Consider the following 24,778-nt stretch of genomic DNA (forward strand, 5'->3'; position numbering starts at 1 on the left):
GACGCAGAGCTCGATCCCAGGACCCTGGGATCCTGACCTGAGCTGAAGGCAGACGCTTACCCATCTGAGCCCCAGGTGTGTCTTCCTGCTAGCATTTCAGAGTTGGCAGGGGGCCTTGGAGAAGCTCCCCAGGCTTCCCGATTCTCAACCAGGGATGTGACATGTGGGAGCATTTTTTGTTGTCACAGTGACTGGGGTCTCTACTGGCACCTAGTGGCCTGAGGTCCGGGATGCTAGGTGTCCGAAAACATGGAGGACAGTTCCAAAGAAGAGTTCCAAAACCCCAGTAGCTCCTCCATGGAGAAGCCCCGTACACACCCTTCTTCACAACTGGGAAACAGGCCCAGAGAGGGAAGGGTCTTGCCCAACATTGGACCGGAAGCTGCTCTGAACGCAATTTCAGGCTTTGTGTCTCAGCTGTTTTTTTTTTTTTTTCTTTAAAGATTTTATTTATTTGAGAGAGAGAATGAGAGAGAGAGAGCATATGAGGGGGGGAGGGTCAGAGGGAGAAGCAGACTCCCTGCTGAGCAGGGAGCCTGACGCGGGACTCGATCCCAGGACTCCAGGATCATGACCTGAGCCAAAGGCAGTCGCTTAACCAACTGAGCCACCCAGGAGCCCTGTGTCTCAGCTGTTTTATTCAAATCTACCATCTGACCTCATTCACTGTATTCCCTATCACGATGGTTATTATAATACCATGATTTTGCCCAGCACTCTAAGACTTGTGTGTGGTCATTCTTGAGGCTTCTCTTCCTTCCAGAATTCCAGCCTAACAGCAAGGACTTATTTATAACAGCATCTTTTTCAGGGAGAGGCAACCTGGCTCAGCGGAAAGTCTACGTGACTAGGCGTCAGGAGACAGGTGGTGCAACTCACGTTGGCCCCAGCTCGCTGGATGACGCTCCACAGATCACAGCCTCTTTCTGGTGTTTGTTTCGATAGCTTGAAGTAAAGTGCTGAGCCACAGTCTCTCTCAGGTTCTTCCCAGATCCTTCTAGAGTTCTTTGAAATTATATGTCCTGGTTTGCAGCCTCCTTTGCACATCTTTTATGATCAGTGTCTTGCCTTCTTTAAGCCAATAATAGATTGAATCCTCCTGGGTCTTTATATCACAGAAGGTTATGGCTTCTGTCTTAAAATAGAAATTCAGACCCACGGAAGTGCAGAGTTGTAAGAACAGGGCTGCTGTAGTGGAAACAGCTGCTTGGTGGGCTGATGAGCTGAGAACTTGCCTTATGTTGAGACTAGAGCAAAGAGAACCTCCTAGAAGCAGCCACGTCCCCATGCAAAGATAGGCTGTTCTAGTTACATCTCTGCTGCTCTCGTTCACTGTCGGGTTTCAAATCAAACCGTGTTGCAGGGTGTGGAGGACATGGAAGAAGGAAACTTGATTTCTGGTGTCACAAAGGCCTGCTGAAGAACTAAGGCCCATACGTGAGCTACATAATACAATGAGGCAACAGAAGAAAGAGCAGAGTCCACTTGAGGGTTTGGACACTCAGTGTGGGCTGAGTATCGAGTCAGGAGAGGGCATGCTCGTTGGCACCATCAGGGAAAGCTTCGTGTGGAAGGTGGGGTTTGAACTGGATCTTTTAAAGGGAGGGAGTAAAATACGGGAGGTGGGGGCAGCACCTTTGGGAACGGGAGCACTGTTGCGATGGTAGGAAAAAGCCAAGTGTGGAAGGGAAACCTCATAGCTGGTGAACCAGCAGTGGAGCATCACCCGAGAGCGGGGAACAGGAGGATGCGTCTTCCTCAGGGTGCTTCAGGGTTTTATCTGAGCAACCGGGTACGGGGCATTTCTCCTCTTGGCCGCTGAGTGCCTGCTTTGTGCTCAGCCCCTCCTGTTTCTCTGTGGAGAGCATAGGCCAGTCCATACCCTGGGAACCTACCTCTTCACTGTCTGTAATTCCGTTATTCTCTCTGTCATGAGTATTTTCAGGAAATTAGGTTCCCCCCCAAAAACCTGACCTTTAGTGTTCCCTTCTGAAGTAAGACCCAGAGAAACTCCGGCTACAGCATTTGACCCGATTCCCTGACTGTACCTGGGCAAGAATCTAATTTACTGTGTTTCTGATCTGGGAAGACGAACAGGCAGGCTCAGTGTTGTGAGCAGCATGTGAAAACGTCGTGACTTCCGTGCTTCCGCTGCTCACCTCTGTTATGGTTCCCTGCTGTCTTCGGGGCGCCGTGCATCACAGAGATGCTCATCCCTTCCCGGGCATCCGCAGTGAAAGGCTTTGCTCCTTGCTGGCGTGTCACGCTGCTGGGTCTGGAGACACCAGCTGGGCTCGTGCAAGCTGGATTTTGTGCTTCTATTTGCCGTTTACTTTTTCATTGTTGAGTCTGTTCTCTCTCAAGTCCTGTGACTGCACAGAGGGGAGAAACTGATTTCATGGAAGGCTTGTCTGTGGTTTGAGTTGATTGGGCCCGTGGTGAGGTGGGAGGCCGGAGAACTCTGTCTCCTGACCTGTGCATCCCCCCTCCTCTTGGAGCAGCTGTGGCTTCCTCTGGGACATCCAACAGCTGTCCGGTGAGAGCAGAGTCCTGCTGTAGGGCCACGGACTGGCGTACTTGAGACGTTTCCTACCCTTTGTGCTTCCTTCAGACATGCTATGCTGTTTTATTTTCTCTTTTTTAAATCCTTGTTTGTTCTTAGGAGCTCATTTCCTTTTTCACACTGTGCCCCAAAGTGGTCCTGTTTGCAAAGCAATGCACTCTCCTCTTGCAGAGATCTAATGTCCTATTCCTCCATATGCTCAATGTAGTGCCATGTTCCTGCCCTTTTGGCAGAGTTCAAGATGGCAAGTTAGATACGGGGTGGGCTCAGAGTTGACGAGCTGGCTCTCTATATGGGCCATCTGTTGCCAAGAAAGCACTTAGAGACTTTCCCTGAATGTCTGTAAGCATGCTCCTCAGCAGTTCGAGTCTGCCGAGAAATTACTGTAAAAATTTGCGCTGGCCTAGGTTCTCTCTTCTGGCCAGAGGGTATGTAATGAACTCGTAGGAGGTTAAAACCAAAAACTTCACCACAGGCAAGCAGGGCACTTGGACCTTGGTGGTACTGTTTCTGCTCCGTTGGGTCAGTGACATCATTTTTTCATCTGGAAGAAAATGACAACGTTGGGTGGAAGTCTGTGCTGCCCTTGCATTGAGCTATTTACTGTCCTCTCCCTTTTGCAATCCTGGTGTCTGTCTCTTTTCCGATGGACTCAGATGCCTTCCAGAAAGCCACTGGGTTTTTTTATTTTTAATGTGGCCATCCCTGCGTTATCTGGGATGGGTGTCACATCTGACACTCTTCCACTTGTCTTCTCCACCCAACCCCCCAATTCCAAACTGATTCCTGTCTTTACACTTCATTCCCAATGTAACTATGGGAAGTGGTTGGAAGGAGGAATTCATCCTCCATGGCATCAGAAAACTCCAGCACTATTTTTTATTTTTTGAGTTTTCTACGCAAATCCCTGACCACCAAACAGTAGAGAGGGCGAGAGGGAGGGACCATCTCCCCACGGTCTCATTGTGTCTCAGCCCTAGGACGGGGAGACATGGTGCACGTAGATGCCCTTGGGATGACCTAAAGTCTTTGATTGTCTTCTTGTCATCTGTGAGCAAAAAGAGCGGTGTATGAACGCTAGAAAGAATGGGAAGGATGGTGTGCTTCTGAATACATTCAACCCCATTCATTAGGAAGAAAGGAATAAGGAATTATCTCCCTCTTAATCAGGTTACAAATGCGTGAAGCTAGCAAATGAGAGTGGGATTGCCACCCCCTCCCCAGCAAGTAGACACTAATTAGTAATTACTGGGATAACTGTCCCCAGATGAACTCTAGCCCCTATTCAGGAAGTTATTGGCTCACTAGTCAAGCTCCTTCTAGAAACAACTGAAAAGGGTTCTCTAGGGTGGGTGAGCCGCTCCAGAATTTTCTGTAAATGTTGTAAATGTTACTACAGAATCAGAGTGAAGACTCATTTCTTGTAGATAAGACAACAGTGCATGAACCAGCATCACCCGTAGGTACCCCCCTTAACATGTTCTTACTGGTGGTTCGGACAGTAGAAAAAGCTGTGAACCCCCAGATAAATGGCACAACTGTGGTGAGCCGCTGCTCAGAGGCCAGGCCCCAAGGTTCTCCTGACCGTTTCCTGACACCCGGTGTCTTGGCAAGAAGGATGGTTTCCCTACAACTTGCTCCCCTGCCTCAGCTCCAAAAAGTGCAAAGCAAGCAACACCCACGGAGCAATGTGGCCGACCTGAGACCATCTCTTTCCCTTCAGTAAGGATCCGCAACGCTGCCTGCTGCCTGTGGGTGTTTCTTACCAGGCGGGGGATGGAAATTAATAGGACAGAGCTGGGCAACTTTTGGCCGGGCTTTCCTTTTCATGTTACATTAACCAGTGCTTGCCTCTCCAGGCTTGAGGAATTGGAATTGGAATTGGAACCCTTCATTCCTCTCCCCTCCTCGAGGCAAAAAGAAATAGACGGCTTCAATTTAGGGGAAAAGGCATTTATTTGTTTTTGCCTTGAGCCTTAGACATGCCAGGGTAGCAGGGGCTTTGGCTGGGGCCAGCCCGGTCTTGCTGAGGACAGTTGGCCTAGGAGACGCGTGGAGGAAGGCAGGGTGGAGATTCGCGCCTCATGCTGAGGAACAGTGAGGGGGAGCGGTGGAGAGGAGCGGGGTGGGCCCCAGGAGGCAGGAAATGGGTTTGCTGGGATTTTCTATCCTCCGTTCTGACATTATTTTCTGTTTCTTGTGGTATTTCCTGACTTTAAGCTAGCATCCATCTCTACTCAGTGCTTTTTAACAATACGGTTTTTTTTTAAATAATTTTTTAAAACTGTAGCTGGAAAAGCACCTAACATAAAACTTAGCATTGTAACCATTTTTTGGAAAGATTTTATTTATTTATTTGAGAGAGGGAGAGAGAGAATGAGCGGGGTGGGGAGGGGCAGACTCCCCACTGAGCAGGGAGCCTGACACGGGGCTTGATCCCAAGATCCTGGGATCACGACCCGAGTTGAAGGCAGCCGCTTAACTGACTGAGTCACCAGGCACCCCCCGTCTTACCCATTTTTAAATGTACAGTTCAGTGGTGGTAAGTATATTCACATTGTTGCACAGCAGAACTCCAGAGCTCTTTCGTGTTGGAAAACTGAAACTTTATACCCATTGAACAGCTCCCATTTTTCCCCTCCCACCAGCCCCTGGCAACCACCATTCAACACTGTTTCTGTGACTTAGGACTACGTTAGATGCCTATGTAAGTGGAATCCTATAACATTTATCTTTTTGTGACTGACTTCTGTTAGCACAAGGTCCTCAAGACTCATCCGTGTTGCAGCCTGTGACAGAATTTCCTTTTTTAAAGCTGAATAATGCTCCAGTGTGTGTATACACCACATTTTGTTTACCCACTCTTCTGCTGATGGATGTTTGGGTTTCCTTTACCTCTGAGCTGTTGTGAACAATGCTACAATGAACAAGGGTGCGCAAATATCTCTTTTCAACATATACCCGGAAGTGAGATTGCTGGATTGTATGGCAATTCTATTTTTAACTTTTTGAGGAACCTGCAGATTGTTTCCCATAGTGACTGCACCACCTTGCATTCCTATCAATAGTGCACAAGGGTTTTGATTTCTCCACATTCTTGACAAAACTTGTTATTTTGGGGGTTTTTTGGTCGTAGCTATCCTAAGAGGTATGAAGTAATCTCTCCTTGTGGTTTTGATTTGCATTTCTCCAACAATTAGTGGTGATGATCATTTTTCATATGCGTCTTGGCCATTCATATATTGTCTTTGGAAAAATGTTCAAGTCCTTTGCCCATTTTTTGTTACTTGCTTTTTGTTGTTGTAAGAGGTCTTTGTATATAATACTTCCTACTATACCTAAGTTGCCTTTAATGATATATCTTAAATTTCTTAGGCCCACTGTTTACCTTCATTTTAATGGATATTTTGTTTTCTTGGTCTCCATCTTCAAAATAGACTTAATTTTATAGTTCCAATTTAGTTACTCAGAGAAGACTACCTAGCTCCTCTCTGACCAGTATGAAAAGGTTTTGTGGTGAATGGAGGGGGAAAAGTCCATGACATTTTCCTTCCAGCCTATAAACAGTGGACCAGATGTGAGCAGCCCAGGAGATCCCTGGACATGTCATCTTCAGTGTAAACATGCATGGCTGGCCCCAGTATTGTCAGATCTAGCAGATCCCTGAAGCCATTGGGTTTGCCCTGGAATCTTTGAGTCTCCTGGGAGAGCCTTGTAACTCAGATTGCCCTAAAGTCCATCTCAACCTTCCAGAATTTCTCTGACATAGCTCTTGGGAGTGTGCCTAGAGCCAGACACCCATACATATTCTTAAGGCTCAGATAAAAGTCACAGTTCTCTCTGTCCGTGCTGTCACCCCTATGAGCTCACCCACCATTAAAGTCCTATAACGCACCAAATCTCTGTTCCTTGGGAGGTTGCATATACTGGGTTCCTGTGGTCTTCCTGATAGCTGTTTTGCAGCCCTTGCAGTTCTTGAGACAGTTGACTGATGGGCTGGGAGAGGATTTCCATATGGTCGGCATTTTTCTGTCCCACACCGGGGTTCCTGGCACAAAGAGGAGCAGGGAATTGGAGCACACTGCAAAGTAAAGGGACTTAGGTCCTCCAGAAGAATAACCGTTCTTGGCCTTGGGATGTGAGCAGCACCTAGTACTGTGCCCTACCTGAAGACCAAATCCTGTGTGGGAGCATCTAGGCACAGAGAAGCATAAGAACAGAGTTCAAGGGTATGGCCAGCATCCCCAGATTATTTAGTAAAGAGATCAGAGGGGCTGGCCTCGTGAACAGACCACAGGGTGCCCTTGTGAGGTTTCATGGGCTTCAGGAGGGAAAGTCCTGGAGGACTTGTCCAACTTTTAATAATCATTCCCTGGCAGCCCCCCCTCTATATCCAACCTACAACCCATATTTTGTCATTTGACCTTTGGTAGAAGGGTAGAGCATGGTCTTGGTAAGAGAGAGGAGACTGAGCTAAGAAGCTGGGTTCCTTTGAGCCATGCTCCAGGGGAAGAGCTGTTTCCCAGCCCTTAAAAGCCTCGCATGGCCTCTGCTCTGGAGCAAGAGGTTTGTGGAGGTTAATAATTAACTCAGAGGGCCTGGTTGACCTCGTTTTATTGCAGTTTCACTTTCCAGCAGACACTACCTTATTTTTAGGGACATTTGTGGCCCTTACCACACCCTGAAATTGGAGCAGAGCCAGAAGGAAATTCTATCCTCTTCGACGTTTCGGGGATAGGAGGCTAGTGAAGGTAGGGGTGATGTTTGTACCACCAAGAATACAGACCTTGGGTCTCAGCATCAAGTCTTACTGTTTTTCCTTTCTCCCACCCAAGGATTCTGGTCTAAATATTCTCAACATTGATTGTACAGGAGAAATCCAATTCCCTCTAGTATATAAATTTCTTTGTGACAGTTTAATGTTGTGAACTATAAATTGATCCATTGTGTTTATTTTAGAAAATCATCTCTGGTGATGGGAAGAATTACTACAGATATAATCCTATTGTAGAGAAGTTGCCCTATCTCCCTGGCTGTGCCTTTCTGAGGTCTGTTATCTTTTAGACAATGTCCAAGCTCCCCAGACCCCTCATTCATCTCTGGCCCTTCAGCAGACATGACAGTAATTACACTAGATGGCGGAGGAATTGTTACCAGATCCTATCTTAGAAATAGGGAAATTGTGAGCTAATTTTAGGCCATCTCAAATTAATGAGAATGGTCTTGGTGGAGTGCTACCAACATAAACCTTTAAGAAATGACAAGTGGGAGATACTCGAATCCTTTATCTGTGGAGCTCAGTGCAAGCCCTGCACGAACACCCGATCGCTATTATCTGGCCAGTTGCTGGGGTGACTCTTTTATCTTTCCTGTAGGTTTTATTAAGCTTCCTCTGGGGGTTTGCTGGTGTCAGCAACCTGTGTTGGGGTGCGATGGGGGTGGGGGAGGAAGTGAGGTTCTAAGTGACAGAAGTCCGTGTCTAGGGCCATCACCTGGACTGAGGGGGCCCCCAGTGCAGCAGGACAACTGGCACGGTGCCGTCTCTTGCATGCCCGGGAGCGCAGCTCCTACCTGGACATTGCATCTTTGGTCTTCTTTTATTAACTTACAATTATTTCTCCTATGTGGGTATGACCAAAGGCTGTTTTTTAATATGGTCGTCTCCAAACAGTTGACTCCTTTGATCTCAAAATGACTCTCCACTTCTCCATGTCTCACACCTTGGCGGGGGAGGTGGGCGCGAGAGGTGGGAGAAGCCCGATGTTTTCTGGGCACTGACATGGCCCTGTTGGCTGTCTGATGCATTTATTCTTTATTGGGTGCAGCCTCTCCAATACCACCAGCCCGCAGCGCCGACATTTCTATTTAGGAGTGGTAATTAGGGAGTACAATCTATTGGGGAAGACTGGCATAATTTTATATGAGATTGAGAAAATTCATTTGCCTATACTGAAGAATGAGGGGATAAAACTTAAGGTTATGGGGGAGGTTGAAGCCTGTGCCCCCCCACCACCACCCCAGGCACCTTGTTGATGCTCCTGGGAAGTATCCTGTCCACTGCCCTTCCCTGATCTTTTTCTCCTTTTCTTAATGAAATTTTTCTTAAGAATGTGGCCCTCAGAAATCACGGTCTGGTTCGCATTTTGGCTCTTCTGCATACTGACTCTGATTTGGAACAGATTATTCAATCTCCCCATGCCTTAGTCTCTTCCACTTGTAGAATGGCATTGTTGTGGCACTGAGTGAGTGAGAGTTCCTGAAGCTTCTGGGGCTGAGCTCTCAGTAGGTGCTCATTCCAACAGTGGTGTGAATGAGGAGAAGCCTCCTCTTCCTCCTGCATTTCTGCCCCTCCACTGCCTCGGCCTGATGACTCTGCCCAGTGTACAAAATGGCCCCACTCATTTGTAGCTAACGCCGCTGATCCTGCTAGACTGTTCTGGCTTGGCGAGCTTTACCACGTCTGTTCGGTTGTGTGAGTGAATCTCGCCTCCGTGCCCCATTGGTCGCTTGAAGCCCTCTCATTTTTCCCTCCCTTAGTGTCTTTAGATCCTTTTTCATTACTCAGTCACCACCAGCTTAAGTCACGCCCCAATTGGGTCTTCTGGGAGCATTACTGCAGTAATAATTGCCTTCCTGACTTCCTACCTTGGGTCTTGTACACCTTCCCCCAAATCAGTTCTCCCCACCTCCTGCCAGTTTCTAAGCTGCACATCTGATTGTCATCGAATTGTGTGTAAACTCGAACTTCATGAAGATGAATTCAAAAAACAAAACCTCCTTAACCAGTACTAGGACAACCAGACACACTTGCATGCATTGGGAGGCTGGGGTGGGTGTGGGGTGATAACATGAATTAGTTCCACCTTTCTGGAAGTTAATTTTCTTCTACCTTTTAAGAAACCATATTCTGACATGGTGATTCTGCTAGGATGATAGCGTCCTACAGAAAGATTCGTGAATTCAAAGATGTATATACAACATTTGCCAGCATTGATAGCAGCTAAAAATCCGGAAAAGAACCAAAATGTCCTATAATAGGGGATTGGTTAAATAGTCATTTGTGTTGGTTGGGGGGATGCTGCCAGCCCATGAGGGGCCTTTGTGTGAATTGGAAAAAGGTACCCCCTCAGGGACTTCTGTGCTGGAGTTGAGGGTGGAGCTGGATGGGGGCGGAGAGGAGATGAGAGTGGCCTTGTTGGAAGTTCCAGTGATTCCTTCAGTAAGACGAATGCCCCTTTGTCCTCCCTTTCCATTCTGCAGGTTTGAGACCTTTGAGGTCAACAGCTTTGAGCAGTTCTGTATCAACTATGCCAACGAGAAGCTGCAGCAGCAATTCAACTCGGTAGGCTCGGCTCCTGCACCTGGGGTGTAGGGGTGCGGATACCTCTTGCCCTGGGAGCAACAGCCTGGGGCACTTCTCTTCCATCCAGTGTCAGCGGGCGCTAGCTCCGCCCCAGCCTTCTCTTAGTGTCTTGGTGGTGCCCCAGCTTTGGGAAGGCAGTCCCTGCTGCTCGGGAGGAAGTCTGGATGGGGCAGCTGGGTTGAGAGGGTAAATGATCCTCCCCTTGGTTTTGACTCCCATGCCTCCTGATCCTGGGCTTCTGGGGTATTTGCCGAACTGCAAACCAGTTGATTACTAGAATATTCTAGAGAAGGGCTCCCATGGAAATGGGGGTCACCTAACCTAGCTCCTTTTCTGCAGTCACAACTGTGACTTCGTGCCCAAACCTTTTCTGATGGGTATACACCCTTCTCTGGGACTCCAAGCTCATGTGGTTGAAGCTCAGGGGAGATGAACGTCGAGATGTGCCTGCAGTTCACTAACCTTGACCTTTCGCTTCTTACCGTAGCATGTATTCAAACTAGAGCAAGAAGAATATATGAAGGAGCAGATCCCCTGGACCTTGATTGATTTTTATGATAATCAACCTTGTATTGACCTCATAGAAGCAAAGCTGGGCATCTTGGACTTGTTGGATGAAGAGTGTAAGGTAAAACTGATGATGCACTTGTTGTATTAGTTCAGTTCCAGGGTTGGGGGAGGTGCTGGGGACAGCTGTGTGCTGCAAGGGAGCATGGGAGGTCTCAGAGCTGGGATTGCATGTGCAGTTAGCCCACCTTTAGTGTGCTGAGAGAAACTTTGGTGTCCATTCTACACGCTAGAAGGTAACTGTGTTGATGAATGTGTACTTCTCTTGGCAGAGAATGGATGGTATGGATTGACACAATAGAACGGTGGTGTGGATTTGGTGCCCCAGATATCCTAGGTACTGAGAGAAAGACCCCAACTTCTAGACAGGCATCCCCAGAGAGTGAAGATCAAGAGCCCAGGGGCATATTTGTCATGCCAGATGCATTATGAGTGATAGAGCTGCAAGCTTGGTGGCAGATGAGGTCCATAGGTTCCCCCCATCTAGGTTTTTGTGGATTCTACTTTGTAGGACAGGAATGTCCTGAATGGCCAGCATGGGGAGAGCCAGGCAGCCTTGGAAATGTGGGCCAGGAGGATCTGGGTTTTATTTTATTTTTAAGATCTATATACTTGAGAGCATGAGAGGGGGGGTAGGGGCAGAGGGAGGGGGAGAAGCAGGCTCCCAACTGAACAGGGAGCCCAACGTGGGGCTCGATCCCAGGGCCCCGAGACCACGACCTGAGCCAAAGGCAGACGCCTAACTGACTGAGCCACCCAGGCGCCCCGAGGATCTGGGTTCTATTGATCACCTAACTTCTTTGGCCTTCCATTTCCTGCTCTATGAATTAGTAGGGGTTGGATCCGATGATCTTCAGCATTTCACCCAGTTTGGTGGTTGCTGATAAGAGGGTACATTCCTCCAGCAGTGGAAACTCACATCGAAACGTGTATAAACCACACGATTCTGGGTATTGCAAGGAAAAAACCTGGTTGCTCTTATTTTCTGGCCTCCCACATCTTGCCTGTGAAGGACTGAGTGAGGCTTGATGGTTTGGAGAAGGAGGTGCCTCCCTTCTAGGAGGGTACTCCTATTTCATTGTCTTTGACAGTGGAAAGGAATGGTTAATGGAACAGTAGAAGAGGGAGTGAAATATGCTGAAATCCACAGTCTTGTGCATCTTCATTCCTCACAGTTTTTAGCATTTCTTTAGAGCTGTGGGCTTTGTCCTGAGTCAGCTGCGGGCAGGGCTCATTCCTCAGTGTGGCAGGCATGTGCCTAGGCGTGCTCAGCTTGTGAGGTAGCAGTAAAGCTGATAGGACACTGGTCCCTGCATTGAGCACAGCTGGCTAAATGACCGAAATCATGGCCCCAACTCTTGAGTGTTGTTCCCCTCCCCGTGCCCTGTGGTCCCCACTCACTCACCCTCTGGGTTCAGCATCTGCTGCCAACAGCCCGCTTTGATGCTCAGCGGGGCCCTGCTCCCCTCCTCCAGTGTCATGCGTGCTCCTATCGGCAACCTTCTCCTCCTGCCCCACACCCCAGCCCCAAAAGCACCACCGTGTCCTGTGTCCACCCCGGGCGCTGGCTCCAGGACTCCAGCTCCTCAGTCCCCTCCCCAGGGGTGAAGCTTAAGACCCGATGAGGCTCTGAGGAGGCACACGAAGTAGGTGGTTTATCTTGCACTGCTCTACCTTAGCTCTTCTAAGCGCTGTCACATAAAGCCCCGGGGCATGGTCTCCCCTTCCTTGTGTACACACACCTCTTAGAAAAATGCCTAATGCTTCGGGATGATGGATTCTGTGAATCAAGCAGCTGCCTAATTGATTTCCAGTGATTTATCCTGCCTTTAGCAGACAATCAAGGACCACATGGGCTGGGTTTGCTTTGGCTTCTGGTTTGAGGATCTGAGGGTGCCACTGCCCAAGGGGACAGGTCCCAGGAATGTCAAGTCAGAGTGGTAGGAACACAGGTGCAGGGACCTCAGACTGCTGTCCAGAGGGTGGGAGGCAAGCCAGCCAGGGGAAACCGGAGTCCTACGGGCTTGGGGAGCCGGTGGTTCCCAGGGTGGTGGGAGATCCTCAGCGGAAAAGTGGAGTGGTGGGCAACGCGAGCACCTCATTAAGGAGGACTACAAAACCCCGGTGTGGAGCCTTTTCCTCCCAGAGCTAAGTGCTCTGGGAGTTGAGAGTGATTCAGTGCGATGTGATACGGCTGCTCGGAGCATATAGAGGGCGAACCAACAGGAGGCGGGACCTTTGTCAGACCTCATGGCCTTCTACGCCTTAAAAGGGTGTGTTTCCCTGTAGGGAGATCCTACTGCAATGAGCCCAACGCTACAAGATAGGGAAGCCTGCTGCACCCTTTGGAAGCGCCCTGGCTCTGAGCCTGAGCGGGGGAGGGGGTCCCCCGGAGTTGGCCATACCTAGGCGACGTGGTGGCCCTCAGGACTGTCCTGTGGGGCTGCAGTGCTGCCTCAGACGGAGTTCCTTTCCTCCGCTGAGGCTGAGACGCACGCTGCAGAATGAGAACGAAGAATGGGGACTGCACCGTGAAGAATTGGGTTCTGTGACCCCCATGTGACGGGACACAAAGCCACATGAAGGATTAGATTCGTGCTATAAAAGCAGCCACTGGGAAAATCACTTTTCCTGGAGAAGACACACAGCGGCAGGCAGAGCCAGTGAGCTGGGATTTAAATTAGAAATATGGAGGCGGGGTGGCCACGGAGCCCGTGATGGGTGCCTGCAGCTGCAGGGGTGCTCACGGAGCAGGAGTTAAACCACCCAGGGCTCCTTCAGGTGGAAAAGCCTTTTTATAGTCCTGGATTTGTAGTCAGCCTCCGTCCACGCCACGAACCACAGCTGCTCCATCAGTAACCAAGGGGGCAGGACACAGGGTGTTTGCTTACAGGAAATGTTTATTTCCAGGCTGCTCTTAAACCTCTCCCGTCCCCCGTGCTCTCTAAGGCTGCTGCACGACGTACCCCACATTCAGACCGGGCGTTCTCTGCCCTCGCTCTCGGAGGAAACCACGAGTTAGGGCTGATGGGACAGGAGAGGTCAGCGCATGGTTCCTCGGATGTGACAGGTTGGCATCAGCAGGGATTTTCTGAAAGCGATACCTTGGCCCCTGGAAGCAATGCTTGCGAGTAACACTACAGATGCTCTCAGTTTGGGGAGTGGGTGTTGGGGACCCACAGGGCAGTCCCGAGGCAGGAGGCAGGTTCTGCCCCGGGTGAGTAGGATTCCTTTGTCTTAGGGAGCCGGCCTGAAGAGCCGGCAGCGGGGGCAGACCTTCTGCACCTCGCTGTTGAGGCAGCGGAGGGGCAGGATCCTGAAGGCTCTTCTGCTTCCTCGCCTGGGTCCAGCCCGCTCGCAGGAGACTTTACTCGGTATTAAGCTCAAGGGTTCGTGGTCTGTTGCCCCGGAGGTCTCCTTGTCCTGTGTGCTTGTGAACAGGTTGAAACCAGAGAGGGAGGGAGGTGAAGGGGCCTTCGCACCTCTGCTCGTGCACCTGCCCGGCAAAAACCCCACGTTCCTGTGTGACGGCCTGAGTCCCTGCCCTTCACGCAGCGCACCTCGAGGGCTCAGGCAAGCGCTGCAGCCATCCCCACGGTGACAGAGTGGGAACGCTCAGGACGAGGTGACTGAGGAGAAAGTGTTGTGGGGAGAAGCCTCCCCCAAAGGGCCGTTGAAGCAGAGAGGTTGGAAGTGGGGGTGCCATTCTGCACAACGGGAGTGTCACACCGAGAGAACTTGAAGTGGCCCGGACTGTCCAGACCCTGTGGTGGTGGCCCATGAAGCTGGTAAAGCAAGAACCATCAGAATGGGAGGCTCTGTCCAGAGAGGGCGTTTGGACTTGACTCTGAAGGCTCCGGGGACTCGGGGCTGGGAGGCAGGGACAGGTGTGATCGGATGTGAATAATTTCTCATGGACTTCGCCGACTGCCATGTGGAAGCGAGGTAGAGAAGAGAGATGGAGAGAGGCTTCCTCATGTGGTCCAGGCAGGGAAGACAGAGAGTTGCTGGGAGGTGCACAGGGGCTCCAGGGGCCCCCGCCTTTGGCAGCAAGCCTGTGGGTCAGAGAATTTGGTCGGTGAGCTGTCTGGGCAGCAGCCTAGCTTCTGCGACTTAGTGGGGAGATGAGGTGAGGTAGCAGAGGTGGTAGGTTTGACCCCCTCCCCCATGGCAGGCATGACTGTGACAGGAGGCTGGTGAAAGGAAAGGCAGGTGGACGTGGCCGCAGGAGGCAGGGGTGAGTGCACAGGCCCCAGGTGGGGAGAAGTGTAGGGAGGAGGGGCTGGCAGCTGTGGATGCTCGGGAGTTTCTGGATGTAAAGCAGGCCTCGGATTTCCCGCTTGGTTGGCACCCTCGAGGAAATGCGTCCTGTGCAAGAGGGGGCTGCTTGGACACTGGGAGAGAGAGAGGCCAGGAGGGGAATGATGGTCCTGTCAACAGGGAAGCTCAGAGACCAGCCCTGGAGAGAGGGGAGTCGTTGAGGCCAGCTCCCCGCTTAGATCTGGGCAGTGTCCTCATCCACAGAGATGCCCGCTCATGGTGAAACGTGATGGCATTTTTTTTTTGGCAGTAATACTGAATGATATTAAATGACCAGCAGGATTTGATGAAGGAGAGAGGAGTTGACATGTGGTCTCAGCCACCCAGGTGTGAGGACGGACCCACGGGTAGTTGGGTTGGTCTGGAATTGGTGTTTTGCTGAGCGCACAGAGGGGCATATTGTGAGGGTGGAAAAGTAAAATCCTGGAACAGGCATTGGGGGTGGCAGCCAGGAGCAAAGGAAGGAGTCCGAGAGGGCACCGTCTCTGCCCCTGGTGCCACCGAGCACCTGAGCCCCTGGGCTTATAATGCAGGCTGTTGGGGGAGAGGGGCTTGGGGAGCCTGAGAACTCGCCCTCTTCCTTATTTTAATTTTATAATTTCAATAACAAAGAGTAAAATCAGGCATTAATGCGTTTTAACAGCTTTTTTGCGATGCAGTTAACATACCCTAAAATTCACTCATTGAAAATCTACAATCGCTGGTTAGTCTGTTCAGAGTCGTGCCACAATAGCTGAACCCATTAGCAGTCACTCTCCCCCGCCCCTGCACTCACTCCCCACCCCCTTCCTGCAGAGCCCCTCCCCCACAGTTACTCCCCCTCTCCCCCCCACCCTAGGCAGCCTCTCTTTTTGCTGTCTTTAAAGATTGGCCTATTCTGGGCATTTCATATGCATTCAAACCTGTGCTTTTGAATGGGACAGTCCCCACGTAGATGAGGACAGAGCTAGGATCCAGGCTCCTCTTCATGTTATTTTGAGAAGAGAGGAAGGCCACGTGTAGTATTTTTTAAAGGATTTGATCCAGCACATTCCAGAGCTACTGATACCACAACCCAGATTTTATCAAAATACAAGATTTGCTTTCTTCTTCCTATGCTTGGTTCGAATCTTTTTTGGAGATAAGTGCCTTCCATCTAACCCCATCTTCGTGGCTGCTTTTAAACCTCTCTTGTCAGGCAGGAAAGCACAGTAGCAGGGAGCATATGCTCCAGGAGCCAACCTGGCCCAGTTTGAACCCCAGCTCTGCTGCTTCCCAGCTGTGTGACCTTGGGCAAGTTACCGAACCTCTCTGTGTCCATTTCTTCATCAGTAAAACTGTATAAACATAGTGCCTAGCTGATAGGATTCTTGTGAGGATTAAATGAGTCTATATATCTAAAATTATGGAAAATTGACCAATAAGTGCCATGGGCATTCGCTGTTAATATTATCTGAGAATCTTAATTGTTAATTCCTACTGGCCCTTACTTTCCATTGAGCCTCAAAGAAGGCTGAGGGTGGTGGTTAAGAAACAATGCCCTTGTCAGGAAATATGGGTACATGTCGTTTTCCTGCTTTGGTCACTGATTCATGCCAGGCTGAATTAGGGAAGATGTAGGATTACGAAGTCTACTAACAAGTCCAGTTTCTCATTGTCAGGACAAGATGATTTTGGAAGCTGGCAAGTGTGTTGACCTAAGTGAGTCTTGTCTTCACATCCTACCTTTCCTGTTGTCTGCCCTGGTCCTGCCACTGGTGGGTCTGCTGGGTTTCTGTCCTCTGGCCTCAACTCCAACAGCCCTGCGTGGCTGATCCTTTCCTTCCCCTGTACCTGCCGTTTCTAAACACAGAATGCTTGAAGACCAAAGAAAACAGTGTACATAAGAGTGCTGAGAATCCAATGTATTTTGTCTGCTCAACACAATTAATAGCCTCTGTCAAAAAGTTTTCTTTTCTTGAATTACCTACAGCACTTAGCACTGGGTATTCAATAATGGTCACACTAAATTGAATATGGAGAAAAATCTGGTTTGCTTACTTACTGAGAAATTTGTTCTTAAGTGTGTAGGCATTTTTCTTATGCCACAGATTTTGTTGGTTTACTAAACAAAACCCTTTTTAAATGGCTGTTGTAAGGGTCACCTTCAACCCTGCCTCGTCCAAACATACAATATAAAGTAATAAAGGGCAGGCCCAGTTGTGAGGCATAACTGAGGAACGGCTGTGTGCAGTGGTCTTCAAGGATGATGGCGGAGGGCACACCTCCCCCCTGGAGGAGGACCATCATCCTGGACAATTTGAACGGTGGTTACAGTGACTCTGTGTTGTATTTTCAACTTCACTTTTGAAGCCAGCTCTGAAGGTACTGAAAGCAGGGCTGCCCTTCAGAATGCTTAATGCAGTGAAACTTTTTTTTTTTAAAGATTTTTTTATTTATTCATTTGAGACACAGAGATACAGAAAGAGAGAGCATGAGCAGGGAGAGAGGCAGAGGGAGGGAGAAGCAGCTCCCCACTGAGCAGGGAGCCCGATGCGGGGCTCGATCCCAGGATGCTGGGATCATGACCTGAGCCGAAGGCAGACGCTTAACCATCTGAGCCACCCAGGCACCCCAATGCAGTGAAACTTCTAAATTTAAACTTGGGGAGGGCAGAGAAAGTACTGCATAGCTCATTCACTAGGTCCTTAATACCCAGTGTGTGCCCAGAACCCAATTCCAAGTTCCTTGAGGGGCAGATAAAATAAATTAGATAGATAGATAGATAGATAGCAAGCCCTCAAAATTCCTTGAGCCCAATGAGCTTACACTTTGTAGCAATGAAGCAATACACAAAACCCAATGATGGACTGTATTAGTGCATATGTTGTAAGAGCTTAATTGTGAGGAATTCCCAAGTGAGATCAAGAGTAGCCAGGAAAGCCTTCAGAGAAGAGGGCAGACTTGAGCTGAGCCTGGACAGTGGTGTGTCGATGAGCACAGAGGGTGGGCTTTCCTGCTGCGGGCATTGGGCCGAGTGAGCAGCAGCGTGGAGCTAGCGGTGGGCATGGCACAGTCATGATGCTGAAGTCACATTTTCAGATTCCTTCTGACGCAGCTCCTGGGACCTTGGGCTCCAAACTGCTGCTCCTCTAACCCTATCAGCCTCTGTCAACCAGAAGATTCTTTGAGGCTCAGCGCATTCCTAGGGACCCCACTGGGGCCAGCCCACCCAGCGGGGTTGAGAGCAGGCTGTGTGGGATCCAAAGCGTTCGTGGCCAAAGCTTGTTTTCCTTGTCCAGCTAGGGTCCAGCCCCGTGAGGTCGACTTACTGGTGGACTCCATCTCCCCCTGCCATGGCGCTCTGCTTGCTTTTTCCTCTTCACAGAGCACTCTGTCCTCTTACGTGTTTCTGCAGGTTCCCAAAGGAACTGACCAGAATTGGGCTCAGAAGCTCTATGATCGGCACTCTGGCAGCCAGCACTTCCAGAAACCCCGCATGTCCAACACGGCCTTCATTGTCGTCCACTTTGCTGATAAGGTGAGTCTCTCGGTGGGCTTGGGTGCTCTGTGAGGCCCACCCTACAGAGATTCAGGGCTAAGAGGGAGTGGTCTCTCTTGAATTCAAGTGGCCTGAAAGTCTCTTAGGGTCTTTGTCTACCCTCTCTTTCCCTCCCCACAGGCCCTCTGTGATACATCAAACTGTCACTACGTTGGCAGAGCCCCAGGTGGTGGGAGGGGGGGGCTACAGCTCCCCAATCATGTGCTCGACAAATATTTATTGAGGGTCTCTCTCCTGGGAGGACAGGAGCACGTAAAACAGTTGTGAGTCTACCCCGGAGAGAGAAAGTAAGCGTGAGAACAGAATGGCGCTCTTCTTTGGGTGACTCCTTTCCTGGGACCTGGTGTACACAGAATTTTCCTGCATGGATTTCTCTTCTGTTTGCCTTAGCCCGTGCTTTCCAGATTTTAATCTGCACATAAATCACCTGGGGTCTCCTTAAAATGCAGACTCCAGGGGCACCTGGGTGGCTCAGTCAGTTAAGCATCTGACTCTTGCTTTCAGTTCAGGTCATGATCTCAGGGCTGTGAGATCAAGCCCCGAGTCTGGCTCCGTCCTCAGTGTGGAGTCTGAGATTTTTCTCTCTCCCTCTCCCTATGCACACTCTCTCAAATTAAAATCTTCAAAAACAAAATTTGATAGCCTTTTCAGCACCCAAAGGAGGCCTTAGGTCATCTTACAGGAACCCCTTTTTTAAAATAATGTTTTTCCACAAAATGAATACTCAATTTTCTCTATATAAATCCTGATCACATCTTGGGTTTGCATTCTAAATGGGGAATCTGTGGGTTTCCCAGCTACTCACCACTCGTCAGAAAACACTATGGATGAGATGAAAGGACTCAGGTGCTCAGGTGGCTGTGGAAGGTGCCTGGGCAGGTTGAAGCACTTGACTCCTGTTTTTGTTTCCCTCTGGGGCCCCAGGTGGAGTACCTTTCAGATGGTTTTCTGGAGAAAAACAGAGACACGGTGTATGAAGAGCAGATCAACATCCTGAAGGCCAGCAAGGTAAAGGGCATCAGAGGTGGGGTGTTAGAGCAGAAACGTCCACAGCAGGACCCAGCAGCCCTGGGTGCGGGTGGCGTCGGCCCCACCCCGGAGTGTGGGGGAAGGCAGGGATGACAGGCAGGGCGAATGTGAAGGGGCTTGTACGTTATTTCCATCTGAAAACATTTGAGGATGACCCCGTGGGGGGAAGAAAGCAGGAGATGGTGAAGGACAGGGGCAACTGGGGAAGATACCAGTTAATAGAATGACATTGTGAGGGGCGGGGGCATGAGAAAGGTGACCGTCAGGAGGGGGGACAGCAGTGAGTGTAGCAAGGAAAACGTTACTGGCAGTCGTTTGTCGTCCTCTCCTACCTGCAGGTGGTAGGATTACTTAGATGCCCTCAAATCCTGGCATCTGTACATTTCATTTCTGTGTAGCACCTACAGAACCTCCCTATAAGCAAAAAGTTCAGTGGAACAGAGGGTAGGATTTGAGGGACACTTAATAGTGTCCAAAGTAGATTTATCTCCAGAATTTATTTCCTTCTCATGAGCATAATAGAAAGATTGTGTCCATTCTACAGGCAGAGGAAACAAGGCACCAGTTCAGTAAACAAACAGTAAGCGCCTGTGTTGTGGGCATTGGCCCGGACGCAGCAGGCAAAGGGGGTAAGAGCGCTTCTGCCCTGTAGGCGCTTACAGCCTAGTGGGCTGTCCGTGGCAGGTCATCACACGGTTGCCGGAATGAGGGGAGGCCTGGGGAGAGGGCCCGGCGGCGGGGTGGGGGGTGGGGGGTCTGGGCACCATGGTTCCCGAGGGCCGACACACCGATGCTCGATGCACGTGCTTCTGCCGGCGGCAGCCCTTCCAAGAAAACCCCGAAAGGGACTCTCCGGGATTTGCGAGGCTTTCTCCCAGACCTCCTGCTCCCGAACTGGCTGCAGGGGCCTGATAACGCTAGAAATTGCAGATTGATGGCTCTTGGTGATAAGCTTCAGATGAATGTAATAGGGCAAGATGCCGGAATGGAGAAAATACACCTGGCACAATGGACCCAAGGACAGAAGGGCGAGTACAGCCCGTTAAATCCCATGGCCCCAGGCGATGGGTTTAGGGCAGCTTTGAGTCAGTACCAGCATATGGGCGGCTCAGGGCAGACCCCTGCCCAGGGTCCTCTCTGGAGGCGCCCTGGAGGGAAATCTGGGTAAATGTGAGTATCACTTTGGGATTCAGCACAAGGTTAACCCCTCAGCTTGCCAAGTCTGTGGCACTGTCATTCATGGTGGGTCATAGGACTTTTTGCATTCTTCAAAAGGGGAGGTGGGAACAGGAGGCACAAGGCACAGGCAGAGAGGAAGTGGATGGCGCGAGCTCTTGGAGCACATTGCCTCATGGTTTCTTAGATGCTTAGAGCCCTGTGACCTCCTCTATGAGTGACACAGTGGCCTCAGAGGCTGAGAAACTTCACTGTCTTGTTCTAAGTTCCTCTTTTCAGGTAAGAGCACAAGGGAGGGGTGGGTGAGGGAGAGAGTGTCTGGTTCTGCCGGTGTATTGATTTTTGTTTTGAGTGTCTCTCAGGAATCTTAAAAAGAGGAATCTCTCCAGCAGATTAGTAACTGACATTTTTTCCCCTTTATTGGGTATTTTTGCATTATGTAGTGGTAATGAATACATATAGTTAATCTCCTGGATCTTACAGTCCCGTGGATTTTGGTAATGCTGTGAAGGTCAAGAAGGTAGTATGAAAAAAAAAAAAATTGTTGGGAGTCCCCAAGGCCACCTCCAAATTCAATTATCTGCTAAGATGACTCCAAGAACTCTGAGCAGATAGTTACACTTGAGGCTGTGACTTATTAGACCAAAAGGCTACAAAGCAACCAGCAAAGGGAACAGTGCGTGGGGTGAAGTCCAGGGGAAACCAGGCCCACGCTCCCCGGGGGGGAGCCACTGGGAAAGGCGCGGCACCCCTGTGCTTCATTCCCACAGCAGGGTGTTGTCATGTGAAGTATCGGCCAGGGCAGCTTGTCTGAGCCAAGGCTCAGAGCTTTTATGGGGAGTCAGTTACACAGGCACCCTTTGCCTAGCATGTACCAAAATTCCAGACTCTCAGAAGGAAGGCAGGTGTTCAGCGTAAACCATATTGTTTGCATAAACCATTCGGACCCAGTGAACCATTCTTACCAGAGTCTGGTGAAAACCCTCCCCAAATCCAAGTTCCCAGACCCCAGCCAAGGCCTTTCCAGGGGTAGCAGTCTCAAGTTTGCTGTGTTAGCTCTTTTCTGTACAGGGGTATCATTTTAGGTTGGAGGTCCTGGGTTTTTATTAGACATGAATACAGACTCATCAATTTAAATAGCTTTAAAAGCATTCTCTGCCATTCCTTGACCCACCTTTTCATCAGGTACCATTCTGCATACGCAAGCATATTGGTACATCTTTGTAAGGTTTGAAATGAATCACATTATACATAGTTCTCTCTGACTTTTCACTTAGATCTTTGCTGTCTTTCCACACGACTATGTATCTCTTCTCTTTTTTAAACAGTTGATATTTTGCTAATTGAAATAAGGCCGTAATGAATGCCCTTTGCATAGATCTTCGCTTGTGCAATTACATCAGTCAGGTAAATTTTACAAGTGAAGTGGATGGTTCAAAGAGTATGCACATTAAAAGTCTGTAGATATTCCTAAATTGGGACTGTAAGATAGGTCTGGGATCTACTCTTAAAAGATAACGGTCCTTCTCTTCCCTACCCACCTGCCACACTCTAGCTTTCCTCTTTACCAGCTCATCTTTTTAAGAACCAGTGACCTTCTTGCCAACCTGCAGTCCCATCCCAGCCTCTCACAGCATTCAGAGATGAACCAGGAGGGGCCTCCAGGTCTACCAGACCCTAGCAGGAGGATGGCTGAGAACTCTCCACCCTGAGCCCATTGCAGACAATCCCAGGAGGTAAAAAGCAAAGATCGAAACCAGGTCCCTGTAAACCCGCAGACGGGCCCAACCCAGACTGCAGCTATAAATCAAAAAGTGGTTCTCACTGTGCTTTAAATCCTTCGGACAGATGGACTTATCTGGCAGCACCTGTCATGGTAGTGTTTTTGAAGCTCATTGTTCATTGAGCTTGTATCATCTGTAAAACTTTGTTTTTACAGCAGTCCTATGAGGTTTATGTTTCCAACTCCATGTTACAGAGTGTAAAATAAAGACCTAGAAAGATAGAAGGCCCTGTGGCATGGAGTTAGTGCCCCATTTCTTGTGGTGGTTTTCATCTCCCTGAGCATAGATAAATCTCAAATCCCACATGTAAATTCATAATTTTACTTAAAGCATTTTTATTTTATGGGACACCTATTAGCTTTTTTCTTTTGTGTGACACCCCTGATAAGAAATTAAGAAATCATTGTGAATAATGAAGCTGTATGGGATGGAAGACTCCCATGTAGCCTACCAGCCAAAGGGATGTTTAAAGCACTCCCACCAAGAGCAGTGAAATAAAACAGTGTTAATGAGAATGTAATTAGGAAAGCCAGTTATACTAAGAGGTTATCACGTAGCTAATTGCTTTCTCAGCTATTGGAGAGCTATAAATAGAGACTTAGGAAATGCCTCTTTAAAACACGACTTTAAGTCCTTAACAGACTGATTTGTTTTAGGTACTAAAAGTGGAGGTTTCTCCTTCTCAGTGTATATTATAAAAACAATATTTTACCCAAAAAAAGAATCCCAAAAGGAGCACATATTTAAGATTTCCTATGCCAGGGCAGTACTGCGTGTAGGTCAGAGTGACAAGCAATGGATGTGGAGTTTGTCAGTAAGCGTTGGGCAGCCAGGACCATCCTGGATGGTGTTTCCCAGGCAGGCAGTCCTGAGGCCGGCTCTCCACTCATCCCAGCAGAAGGGATCTCAAGACCAATCCGTATTGGCCCAAGGCCACCTACCCTGGGCCGTAGCAGTCCCTGAGGTCCGAGAGTCACAATGGCGTACCTCAGACAAGGCCCAGATGCGTGTGCTCTGGGTCTCCTTCCTCCGACTTCGGCTTGACTTCAACTCCTCGAGGAATGACACTGTATGTGTGTCTGTTGTTTCCGCACTCGTGTGGTCTTTGTGGGTCACAGACACATTCCACTTTGAGCAAATACATTTGCTTTTTTAAAATGTATTTTTTTCCATTTCGTGTTTTCATTTTCTATGGGTAAATACCCAGTAGTGGAATTACTACAGCATGTGGTAATTTTATTTTTAATTTTTTGAGGAACCTCCATGCTGTTTTCCACAGTGGCTGCACCAATTTGCATTTCTACCAACAGTACGTGAGGGTTCGCTTTTGTCCTCTTCCTCGCCGATACTTGTTATTTCTTGGGTTTTTTAGTTTAGCCATTCTCACAGGTGTAAGATGATACCTCATTGTGGTTTTGATTTGCAGTTCCCTGACGATTGGTGATATTGAGCATCTTTTCATGTGTCCGTTTACCATTTGTGTGTCTTCTTTGGGAAACTGTTCGGGCCCTCTGAATCTTTAAATTTTTTTTTTTTAAGATTTTATTATTTATTTGACAGCACAAGTAGGCAGAGAGGCAGGGAGAGGGAGAAGCAGACTCTCCACTGAGCAGGGAGCCTGACGTGGGGCTCGATCCCAGGACCCTGGGATCATGACCTGAGCCGAAGGCAGCCGCTTAACCGACTGAGCCACCCAGGCGCCCCTCTTTAAATTTTTTAAACCTGATTATTTTTGATGTTGGGTTCCCATATCACTTGCAAATAGCTTCTCTCTCCAGTGGATGGGTGAGGGGAGGGATGAAATAAAGGATCAGGGAGACACTTGATGATGAACACTGAGTAACGGATAGAAGTGTTGAATTCTTATATTGTGCACCTGAAACGAATCTGCTGCTGTTAATCCTCCAATTTAAAAAGTATTTTTTAAACCTATTTTTCATATAACAGCTTTGAGATCTAATTGACATACAATATAACACTTTCAAGGGCGTTTGAAGTGCTTCCTATTTAAGATCAGTTGGCGTTGGTAGTTAAAAAAACTTCCAAAAATATTTAGAATCGTAACCACATAAGAACTTTTTAGTCAGTAAAACCATATCATCCCCTTTCCAATACAGGAAAGTCCAACTTTGTCTTTAACAACAAAAGAAAAGAAGTGCTGAGACTTTTCCTCCAAAGCCCATTTAAAACCCCTTTAAACAAAATATTTTGTACCTAAAAATTGGAGCTTTTTTACCCCAAAGGGCAGCAGTACCCATGTGAAAGAACTGCCCGAAAAGGAAGTGTATTTTTTATTAGGTCTGCAGCCAGGTTTCATAGATAAGGTTCTGGGCAAGAGATTCCAATCAAATGGTTCTTCGAGCATGTCTTTATTTTAGTTTTGTGCGTCCGTTCTAAAGGAAAGGGGTTTTGTGTTCTTACAGAAGTGAACAGACGTGATTTCCAAGGTAACAGCT

The 24,778-nt window shown here is 48.9% G+C and overlaps 1 protein-coding gene across 1 annotated transcript in view; it reads left to right on the plus strand.

Moving 5' to 3' along the window:
- Nucleotides 1–24,778, plus strand: part of MYO5B (myosin VB) — a 335,175-nt gene that overhangs the window by 212,575 nt on the left and 97,822 nt on the right. The window contains exons 11-14 of the mRNA XM_032422730.1: nucleotides 9,824–9,905; nucleotides 10,414–10,554; nucleotides 18,190–18,312; nucleotides 19,258–19,341. Of these exons, the coding sequence (XP_032278621.1) occupies nucleotides 9,824–9,905; nucleotides 10,414–10,554; nucleotides 18,190–18,312; nucleotides 19,258–19,341 (430 nt within the window). The remainder of the gene's footprint in view (nucleotides 1–9,823; nucleotides 9,906–10,413; nucleotides 10,555–18,189; nucleotides 18,313–19,257; nucleotides 19,342–24,778) is intronic.

This window comes from Phoca vitulina, unplaced genomic scaffold (assembly GCF_004348235.1).
Source record: "Phoca vitulina isolate PV1807 unplaced genomic scaffold, GSC_HSeal_1.0 scaffold27, whole genome shotgun sequence".
In the NCBI taxonomy this organism is placed as follows: domain Eukaryota; kingdom Metazoa; phylum Chordata; class Mammalia; order Carnivora; family Phocidae; genus Phoca; species Phoca vitulina.